The sequence below is a fragment of the Diorhabda carinulata genome, chromosome 4 (genome assembly GCF_026250575.1).
Source record: "Diorhabda carinulata isolate Delta chromosome 4, icDioCari1.1, whole genome shotgun sequence".
NCBI lineage: Eukaryota > Metazoa > Arthropoda > Insecta > Coleoptera > Chrysomelidae > Diorhabda > Diorhabda carinulata.
Window position 1 is genome coordinate 11,776,691 of NC_079463.1, and position 12,042 is coordinate 11,788,732.

At 31.2% G+C, this 12,042-nt stretch overlaps 1 protein-coding gene across 1 annotated transcript in view; it reads left to right on the plus strand.

The window, feature by feature from the left end:
* The window catches only part of LOC130893353 (G protein-coupled receptor kinase 2), a 35,965-nt gene that overhangs the window by 18,071 nt on the left and 5,852 nt on the right, over positions 1-12,042 (plus strand). The window contains exons 4-6 of the mRNA XM_057799368.1: positions 1,932-2,174; positions 8,373-8,678; positions 10,204-10,345. Coding sequence (XP_057655351.1) covers positions 1,932-2,174; positions 8,373-8,678; positions 10,204-10,345 — 691 coding nt within the window. The remainder of the gene's footprint in view (positions 1-1,931; positions 2,175-8,372; positions 8,679-10,203; positions 10,346-12,042) is intronic.

Genomic DNA, 12,042 nt, shown 5'->3' on the forward strand with positions numbered 1-12,042 from the left:
GTTTATTATTCGTATAAGCAATTTTATAGCTTTCGGTCTTAAACGGTTTGATTTATTTTCAATCTTCATTATCTAACATCCGTACATTTTTTTAAGCAAAAAATTATTTTATTTTACAACTTATACGTATGAATCGAACCAGAAACGCCTTAATAAAAAAGGTAAAAACATTGAACAAACGTTACAAATTATTATAATGGACATGCATATCACGATCTCCTACATTCTCTAGTTGAATATTTATTGAAAAATTATCAAAAAATAACTAACGATTCGTATTTTTGTATTTATCTGCAGATCGAGAAATTAGGTTCCTTTTACCGAGTACATTCGGAAAATAATACATCGTATTTTTTTTTCGAATTCAGTGTAAGTATGCTTGAATTAGTGCGCAATCGAAGTTGAATTAGAAAAAACGATTAAGATTTGCGTGAGACTTAAGAAAACGTCAACTGAAACTGGGATGATGGTTGTTTTTCGAAATTTCAGTCGGACAAGTGGCACAAGACGTTTAGAAATAGCCAGGAAAAGCTCGAAGACAACTTGGAGGAACCTTTACTGTACAAGTTTTACATTGAAAATTTAAACCACTGAATCGTCATACTCCAACCGACCTACAGCATCGCCAGTCTTCTTTGGACAACATTGGAGCCGTTACGGACGAGCTCGTTGAAGAATATTCCTCTTGAAGCATTCCAGAAATCAGCGTCACACACCTACCGACCTACAGCCTCGCCAGTCTTGTTTTTATTCCCTCGGCTCGACGATAAGGCGTCTGAAGGAAACTCTCGTCGAAAACTTCCCGGAAATCTCAATGACAAAAGTGTATAGCTGCAGGAAGGTTGTATTCCAAAGATGATTGACAAATTCGACCTACAGCAATACCGGTTTTATTTTTGTTCCCTCGGCTCAAGATATCACTGAAAAGACCACATTTGGAGACCCTGGAAGCCGGAAGCCATTAGAGCCGTTCCGATGAGGTAGCTGAAGGAATTTCTCGTTGAAGCCTTCGAGGAAACTTCAATGGCAAAAGTGCATAGCTGCAAGAGAGTCGAATGTCAATGAAGATGTGCAAATTCTTTTTGTTGCCTCGGTTCAATGAATCACTGGAAGGACAACATTTGAAGACCACAGACAACATTAGAGCTGTTACGATGAGGTATCTGAAAAGGGTATTGATGTATAAGGGTCGAGTATTGACAAATTGAGGCATTGCGATTAATACATTTTTGAATGTTTCACCACTAAAGGGATTGAATAAGGGATGAAAACATGATAAAGAAGAATTTTGACAATACATTTTGAAAATATCTTTCTGTCTATACTCTCTACTTTACGTTACCTATTCCTTTACCGATAAAGTGTCAGTGCTAAACGAATGATGTGAAACCAAGAAAATCAACTAAAGACTGGGGAGAAGAAACAAAACGCACTAAGAAGACTATAAAAATCAAAAGATGTGAACAAAAAAGGAGAAAAGAGAATAAACATGTGATAGAAAAAGATTTTCGGTGGAGAAGTGGAGTAAAGCTGAATTGGTATAAATGGTCAGAACACAAAGACTTCATTGGATGAGGCATATAGCCAAATTGGACGAAGATAATTGAGTGAAAAGATTCGTGTTAAATGAAAAAGAGGGCGGTCGCGGAAAGAATGGATACAAGCGTGTAGAGAATATATAGAAAGAGAAGGCATGAATAATTGGACAAAAATAGATTAAGGAGAGCAATAGAACGACTCCAAGCCTTATGCCTATTTAAGGCATTTCGACATATTCAATAGAATAGCTACGGTCTCAAAAAGTAAGGTTAAGTCCACTTTATTCGTAATAGCTCGTTAAGAAAATAAAATTTGATTGTATATTTGTTTTGGAACGAATCGTATGCGTTTTCGAAAATATCTATCGAAAAATTTTCAATTCCTTGTTACAGCTGGGCGTCATCTTCCCAGCCAGCGACAAACTCACCAACGGCCATAAAGATTTGTTTGCATCGTGCGTTAAAGCCGTCAAAGACAGCCTCGCCGGAGAGCCGTTTCGAGAGTTTACAACCTCCATGTATTTCCATAGGTATTTGCAATGGAAATGGTTGGAATCCCAACCAATCACCTACAAGACTTTCCGGATGTATAGGGTGCTCGGAAAAGGAGGATTCGGAGAAGTTTGTGCGTGCCAGGTAAGATTTCAATTCGTCTTTTGATTACAGGAAAGTGGCAGACAGAGAACTATTTATTAACATAATATTTCAATTTTTTTTATTTTAATACGAATTAGGTAGTAAATATTAGGAGTCCGCATCATAGGTGTTAAAAAACTGTTTGACTCAACTTTGGCACAGATTGTTACTCTTCGAGATTCATTTTATCCCCCTTTTACCAGAGCTAAACTGAACGTGTACGTTGGAGCGTGGATAGACGCGAATTATCGAAACTCCAGGGAGGTTAGATTAAACCAGAACCTGTTCTTCACAAAACTTCCAGTCGCCGATGTTTTTTTTTAATTTTTAGTCCACAAGGGTTCATTAAAGTAATGTAGGTTGTTTCTGTTAAAGTCGATGGTTTTTTTTAAACATTTCACGGTTATAGTTTTCGACGAACAACCACGAGAGCCCAAGACGGACACCAAGAATTCTATTTCTGTTGTAGCGTGGTGTGATTTTGTTCTAACTATGTACGTGTTATAAATACTACAAATTAATTTTGAAATAATCTCGAACTCTACTGAGTGTTGTATAACTACCCAAAAGTACGATTCTACAAATGTAAACCCTCGTATATTAAATGGAATTTGTTTTATTAGGTTATAAAGAAAAAGAAGTCCTTTGAATGGAACGGAGTTTATTTGAATCCCTTTATATTATACAGGGTTAGGTTAGGTTATGTTATGAACAAGTTTCTGTTAACCACTATATCGGGTTTGTTTTATCACTTCATACAGAGTCTTTCAAAAATAATTAACACGTTTATGCGAACTCCTGTATATTAAACCGAATCCGTTTTGTTACCTATACCTATACAGAGTACTTTGAAAGTTTTTGACATCGATTTTGAGATAAATGTTTACATCGATTTTTACATGACAATTTTATAGAATTATCTCGGAATTCGCATTGACAATCATTTTTCTCCCATTTTTTTTCTTTTTCTTATACTTTTATTTGTTCAAATGATGATGTCTTCTGTAATATCGACTTAAAGACTGGCCTAGGTGATTAATACAATCTGGTGAACAAAGTTTACAACTATATTTACTAAAATAACCTTTTTTGCAATTCCGTAGCAAAGAAAATAGTAAAAGACATTTTTTGTAAACAATTTTAATATTCACAATTCTTGCCTGGTCTATTTTTTTTATAAATAATTTCAATTTTCGACCTTGATTAACTTTTTTAACTCGCGTGGAGTCGATGAAACCCAATGATAAACCCAAGATCTCCTCTAAAATTGAGTTTTAAAGGACCTTTTGTTATTTGATCACTATTTGCTTAATCTAATTTGGCTGAACTATAATATAACTCTATTAATTTATTATTTTTTTTCTTCTTGCTGCGAAGTTTTTTGTTCATATTATACCGAATCGACCTTATATGAATTTTCGTCTTCTGTACTTAATTCTTTGACTTTGACCTTTAATAACTTTTCTAACCCACATGAGGTCAATGAAATGAAATGGTAAACCCAAGATCTCCATTAAGATTAAGTTTTTGTTATTTGATCACAGCTTTTTAGTCTAATTTGACTGAACTACAATATGACGCTATTTATTTATGATAAAAATTTTTTCTTCACTGGCATTTTAAGAATTTTCGTTTTCTATATATAATTCTTCAAATTTGACTTTAAATAACTTTTTTAATTCACTTGGGCTTAATGAAACCTAATGATATACCCAAGATTTTCAATAAAATTGAGTTTTAAAGGACCTTTTGTTATTTGATCACAATTTTTTTAGTCTAATTTGACTGGACTTAAGCTTGACACTATTAATTTGTGATTACATTTTTTCTTCTTCATCGACATTTTAAGAATTTTCGTTTTCTACACCTAATTCTTTGAGTTTGACTTTGAATAACTATTTTAACTCACTTAGGGTTAATGAAACCTAATGCTAAACCCAAGATCTCCACTAAAATTGAATTTTAAAGGACGTTTTGTTATTTGATCACTATTTGCTTAATCTAATTTGCCTGAACTATAATATAACGCAATTAATTTGTTATTTTTTTTCTTCTTGTTGCGAATTTTTTTGTTCATATCATGCCGAATTGACCTTATATGAATTTTCGTCTTCTGTACTTAATTCTTTGACTTTGATCTTTAATAATACAGGAGGTCAATGAAATGAAATGATAAACCCAAGATCTCCATTAAGATTGAGTTTTAAATGACCTTTTGTTATTTGATCACAGTTTTTTAGTCTAATTTGACTGAACTACAATATGACGCTATTTATTTATGATAAAAAATTTTTCTTCATTGGCATTTTAAGAATTTTCGTTTTCTTTACATAATTCTTGGAATTTGACTTTAAATAACTCTAACTAACTCACTTATTATTTGCTTTTTCGTATGAGGGGTAGATAAAAAATTAAACATTCCCTTTACCCAAAGTTTATTTAGTTACCCGTATTACATTTTCTTATTTAAAAAAACTGTTTCATTCGTAACGGATTTATATAACACTCTGTACGATTTCAATTTTTTTCAAAATATGGATATTTACGAAATTTTTTGTCGTAATATTCGCTTATTAAGGATATGGATATAAATGGACATAAAATTGTCATTTCATAAATCCTTGAACTTCGGATATAACTAAAGCTTAATTTGTTAAGTTGACGAACCACCCGGATGAAAATAGAGAGAAAGAGATACACGCAGAGAACATATTGATTAAAAGATGAAACGGATACACGATGCTGGTCCTTCAGATAGATAAAATTCGTCGAAGGACAAGGCCTCTTGAAGGATTTTATATATCCCGATAAAGAAAAGAGAATAGATATTTTTTCTAATCAAAATTTTCCAACGAACTTGCATAATAATAACCATTAATCACAAGTGAATAATATATATACCATCTATAATGTCGTTGGGTTTTGGGGTGGATAAAAAAATTATATAAAATATGATTTTATTCTGAGGATGGATTTAATATATGGCAGGACGAGGGTTGGTAAGGTTTCTTTTGGAGGTAACGAGTCGGCCATTTTACTTCGCTAGGAAACCGACGAGTGAAGGGATGGTGATAGCCATACAAAAATCGTCTAGGAAGACTAGGAAAATTTTTCCACTGCCCAAAGGAAATTTTCTCTCGGATTTTGAAGAAAAGGGTCGTCTTATAGTCCAAGGGTGTTTTTAAAAAAGGCGTCATATTACGAATCACATATAGGGCTTGTAGGTCCTTTGGATAGCTTGTAATCTAATGGAAGATAAATATACAAGGTGGTACGTTTTTTAAATGACACCATGTATATGTTATTCTGTTTAAATACGGCGAAAATATTATAAGGAACAATTAGAATCAAAGTCGTTAGTTACAGTTCACATTATGAGGTAAAAAAAAGTTGTTTGTTGTGAGAACAATATTTTATCTACGACTCTGATAATCCATCTAGTTAATATTCCTAAGTTAGTCCAAAAAAAATTCGAATTCTACGATGGATTTTCAAAATACGTTATTGAATTGTTCGAAATTGATTTATTTGGAATTATTCACTTACTTAGGGGTAAAAAAGATGATTTTAAGAATCGTTTTTTTTTTTTTAATTTTTGAAGCACTAAAAATTTCATATCAAAGTTGTTAATCTGTCAATTTTACCCACAAATATGCCTTTATTTTATTTATATTTACACACCTAGGTTGGCTATAGCTTAAGGGATGATAATTATAGATTGATTAATCTATAATTATCACATCCCTTTTTATTATTCCGGTGCACAAATTTGACATTCTCCGTAACTATTTCAACAAATAATCGTCGTCTATTTGGTTTTAAAGATGTGACTTCCTTGTCCAATTTTTCCCACAAAAAATCAATCGGGTTGAGATTGGATTACTGTGGCGGCCGAATCATTACTCTCAGTACATTCTTCCTTCCCAATTCTTCACACAGCTTCGGGGAATGCTTGGGATCGTTGTCATGCTGAAAGATAAATTTTCTGTCGATCAGAACGTACTACTTTCCTTTAATATCTTTTATAGCATTCTTTCCTCGGAATTCCTCCAATTTTTACTTGGTCTTCAGTCGCCCTTCCTTCAAAAAAACCCAAACCATCACCATCAGTCGGTATTATACATGGATCTAACATTAATTCATCCTTTGACCTGCACACAAACACTCTTTGATTCATAACGCCAAAAAACTCTCTCCCACTCTTCACGCGCCAATTTTTCATGTTCTTTAGCCCACTGTAACCTCTTAATTTTATTTGGAGGTTTCTTCATTTCCACCTTTCCAAAAAGGCCAGTTCTTCTGAATCTGTTTTGTTCTTCTTCCTTAACTCTGTTTACTATACCTCTCCATCCGTTCTTTCTCTCCACTCAGTTATTCCCACTCTTCTCACGTCTAATGTTATCTCTCCTATTCTTTTTTTTTTCGGCCTGCCCTCCTTATCCCCTTTTCCTCCATTTGTGCTCTCTTGACAATTCTGATTGTATTCATTCGACATATACCCCAACTATATAACTCTTCGAGCTCTAACTAGTTGCGTAAAGTTAGACTTGATGTACATTTCTTTCAAATCATCATTTGTTCCTCTTCTTCATGACTCATTGTTCATTTTCACGCCCCCAGTATGCTTCGGAATAATTTCTTCCTCTAGGTTACTAATCAGTAGATACTCATACGTCGGTACAATCTTATTTTCGCTGGGATTTCTTTTGCTTTCAGAATATTATTCAAAGACCCGATTGCTCTACCACCCTTGACCAACCGATTTTCTTGTTCTTTCATCTTGTCAGCACTACTAGATGTTCGAAGGACTCAACTTTTCCAAAATGGTATTCCTCAATTCTCGTCTTGAAAGTTCTGTTCTCCACCTGATTTTTTCCTTTCCTGATGCTTTCCCATGTATTTAGTCTTTTAGGCATTCACCCTGAGACCGATTCTTTTTGATACCTTCTCCAATCTACTTTTTCTAAGTCCCACCTTGAGTCTGTATTTGGGATTACTTCGAAGGCGAGTTTAAAAAGTAAAATGGATAAAGGATCCCTCTACTCCGTTCTTCTTTTTCTTTGAAAACATTGGCCTGGTGGCCTTCCTTTAGACAATACTTTAATCTCAGTTCTATTCATACTCAGTTTCACCATTTATGGAACATCACCTTCCTCATACAACTTTATCCTCTCTGTTGTATCGTAATCTATGAACAGTAGATGTAGCTCTAAAGTTTGGTCTTGACTATTGTTTTTAAGGTAAAAATCTGGTCCACCGCGCTTTGTTCCTTCCTAAAGCCGTCTTGATATTCACAACTTCTTTTTATTCTGGCCAGGTTCGTTCCAGTAATGCTATATACCCCAGTATACGCATTTTTGAACAATTTTCTCGTACTAAATATACATAAATATAACAAAAACATATTATCATATATATTCATTATGTTGCTTGTTTACGTAACTTCATTTTCATAATATTATTCAGCTCAAAGTAATTTGATAAACTTCATAACTTGTAATTTGTAATATAATGAAAATAACATCCTTCCAACGCTTTTCATGATTATTTGTTTTCTATAGAAGACGCAGTGGGTAGAAAAAGACATTTTTTTGTAATAGAAAAATTACTCATTTCACTTTGATGGTGTATTTTCCCCAGTAATCCATTTTCTGGATTTATTATTTATGTTTATTCTCCAATTTTTGACCATACATTGAGATCCGAAAATTATATCCTTATTTTTTATTATATCAGGAATATTTAAATAGGATTTATATGTGTATAGTCCTGATATAGTATTCTTTTCCTCTGCTCGGCACGGTTTCTACCATAAATTCGGGATCTGAAAGTTGTAATCACATTTTTCATTATATCAGGAATATTTAAATAAGATTTGTATGTGTATAGACCTGATATAGTATTCTTTTCCTCTGCACGGTACGATTTCTACCATAAATTAAGAATCCGAAAGTTGTATTCACATTTTTTTATTATATCAGGAATATTTAAACAGGATTTAAATTATATTTGTTGAGCATATGAATGAATTTTTTTCCAATTCGCAGATCTGTACATATCGTCATATTTAACACCACTGCACTAAGTTATGGTGTTTTCTTCATAGGAATATACGAAGTGTGTCAAAGAAATCAGATATTTGATTTTTGGATGCTTATCCTCGTATACTAGAGGTTTTAAAATAACGTTTTATTGCAGGTCAGGGCAACGGGCAAAATGTACGCTTGTAAAAAATTGGAAAAGAAAAGGATAAAGAAACGAAAGGGGGAGGCGATGGTACTCATTGAAAAACAAATTTTACAAAAGATTAATTCTCGTTTCGTAGTTAGTTTGGCTTACGCTTATGAAACAAAAGATGCTTTATGTCTTGTTTTAACCATTATGAATGGGGGCGATTTGAAATTCCATATTTATAATATGGGAGGTGAACCCGGACTCGATTTAACTAGGTCCAGGTTTTATGCTGCCGAAGTCGTGTGCGGTTTAGATCATCTCCATCAGCAGGTATGTCTATATCTCAATTTTTTTTATATAGTTTAATATTCTTTTTACAGTTATATACATATTTAAGGGGATCTAGTGCCAAAAAATACACAGATGTCTCTAGAATATTACAATCATTCTTCAAAATTGTTTGTTTTTTTTTTATTTGCACTATAAAATTGAAATTTAATTTCTAAGAATAAATATCGAAAAAAAAAATTTTTAATATTCAAAATGGATGATATCTTTTTCATTTTTGATCGCACAAAAAAATTTCATCTATTAAAATTGTAGGGAATTTCATGCTTTATAACACGCTAGATTTCAAAAAAATATATTTCAGCCCTCAATTTAAAAAAAAATTTCATTAATGTAGTAAATAAAGTGAAAATTATAAAATAAAATTGATATTACACGTAAATGTAGAGGAAATGTTTATGAAAAAGTTGGTGTTCTCAAATATTGAAATTTCAAAATGGCTGCCGCGTAAACTGAATTTCAATATTATTCCAATTTTCAAAATGTGTAGTTTTTGAAGACCTGTACTTTTATGATTTGACCTGGAAGTGGAAATTGAATTTTGAACAATAAATACCAAATAAAATACTCAAAAAATTTTGTTTCTCCATATTTTGTAAATCCATTATGACTGCTACATAAAGGGAATCCATATATTTTTGAATTTTCAAAATGTGTAGTTTTTGGAATGCCCAATTTTTAAAATTGGACTTGTAGGTTAAAATTGAAGTTTAAAATGAAAAAATATTTAATTTTTTTAAAACTGTGTGAAAAAGTGTTATTTCATGTTATTTATACGTTTCCTATGTCAATAGTAGTAAATCACATTTTAAAATTGTTAATATCATAAAATGTACATATATAAATCCACTTTACGCGGCTGCCATTTTGAATTACCAAAATTTAAAAACACCAACTTTTTCATAAACTTTTCTACTACATTTTCATATAATATAAATTTGATTTAATTATTTTTAGTATATTTACCACATAAATTTACATATTCTCAAAATTTTCATTATTTTTTGAAAAATTAAGAGTTTTTTTCTAAATCTAGTTTTATCATGTTATAGAGCATAAAATTTCCTACAATTTTGATATCTATATTTTTATTTTTTTTGTACAAGCAAAAATGTGAGAAAAATCAAAGTGAAAGGTTCAAATTTTGAATACCCAAAGTGAAGTTCCTTAAAAAGTTCAATAAAATTCTTGAGGATCGATATATTTCCTACCTAGACTACTAATAACCTAATTATATACACAGTGTTCACTTTTATTTTCAAAATAAATTTTAAAAAAATGTTTTTTCATCTATACATCGAAACAATAATTTTTTTCAACTTTCTACTTCTTAGATCCCTTATTCGTTTTAATGATTATTTATCTTTATTTTATTTTTTAGACGTTTCGACCTACATCGATTTGTATCGAAACGTCGAAAATATTTACCTGTCATTTTAAACTGATTTTAAATGAAATAGACCTAAATATAAATCATCATTAAAATATTATTATATTTTTATTGTAGGGCATTGTATATAGAGATTGTAAACCAGAAAATATACTCCTCGACGATGCTGGTCACGTGAGGATCTCAGATTTAGGCTTAGCAGTAGATATACCAGAAGGGGAATCCGTTAGAGGGAGAGTTGGAACCGTTGGCTATATGGGTAAATATATATATTTATAAATCGCCATGAATAAACCACGTATCTAATTTTTTTTATTATTTCAGTATTATAATGTATACAGTTTTTTCTTTTCTTGGTGACACTTTTCAAATTTCCTTTTGATATCTTCGTTTCCAGCCCATCGGTTTCTGTTTATATGTATATCCATAGCACGCGAATATAATTAGATATATCAATGGCGTCGTGAAAATTTTTAATCCGTTACATATTTTTAGACTCTGAACAACTAAGCAAAATAAACTTATTATTTGATTGATATTTAAATTCGTCCGTTCGAATAATTTCAAGTAGAATAATGCAGTAAAGCCCATAAGAATTATTAAACAAAATTAAACAATCAAACTAACCCTCGTATATTATAACTAATGTTCTCATACGGATTATAAACTGATTTACTTTTGATTACCACTTGTATAACGACTTAATAATATTTTAATATAATTTAAATAGGAGAATATTTAATCATTTAAGTGCGATTGATTTAGCACTTAAATGATTTCGGATTCCATAGACTTAATTTTGAGTATATTTTTCAAGTTTTCGAAAAATATCCTATTTAGATGATATTAAAATATTACAATCTAAAGCAAATCAGTTTACAATCCGTATCAGGACAGTAGTTATCACATACGAGGGTTTGTTTGTTGAATATAGTGAGAAGAAGCATTTAATGGTATTGACTTCATTTTTTATGAGTAGAATCGACGTGCTGGTAATTTTGAGGTTATGCTGATGAAAATAAAAAATTCTATCCAATAGTATAGTAAAAACCAACAAAATGATAACCAAATTTATATTTAAGCAAAATTTTTTCCTAAAATCATTTTTATTTAACCACATTTGCGAGATAAAATAATTCAGAACCAAGATAACAAAGATAAAAGCTAGATTTTAAAGGTTTTAAGTATAGCAAACATTATAGACCTTTTAAACGACTAATAAAGTGACTGCTAGTTTCCAGAGGACGATTATAGCTTGTAAAATCACCAGTCTAGAGTCGTTTAGAAGATCTATAATGTTTTCTATACGTAAAACGGTTGAAAATCTAACCTATATTTTTGATATCTTGATTATGAATTATTTTATTAGCAAATCTGGTTGAATAAAAACGATTTTAGGAACAAATTTTGCTTTAACATAAATGTGGTTATCATTTTGTTGGTTTTTACTTCAATATTGGTTAGAATTTTTTAATTGTCATCAACATAACCTCAAAATTACCAGCACGTCGATTTTACCCATAAAAAATAGGTTGAGGATCATCAGATGCTTCTTTCCGCACTATAACCGATGTTTTAACCACTCGTATGTGTTAACTACTACTCTGATAAGGATTTTAAACTGATTTACTTTTGTTTAACCCAATACTGTAACGGTTTAATTGAAACATTTTAATCTCACTTAAATAATGGGATATTTTCCGAAAACCATTTGATTATGATTTATTATATGCACTTAAAACGATAGATAATTCTCAAAAATGCTTTTGGACTATTGGAAAATCAATAAAGATCAAAAAAAATAATTATAAATACAGTGTTGATACAGAAAATGGATCGACTAACTGTGTATCATGGCAGTTAACGTGTTTTAAATGCTATTTTTTTCTAATGTTCAAGTTGAATTTCTATTTTATTGGTTGCAATTTAACGTTTTTTCATTTATAGTCCTCTAAA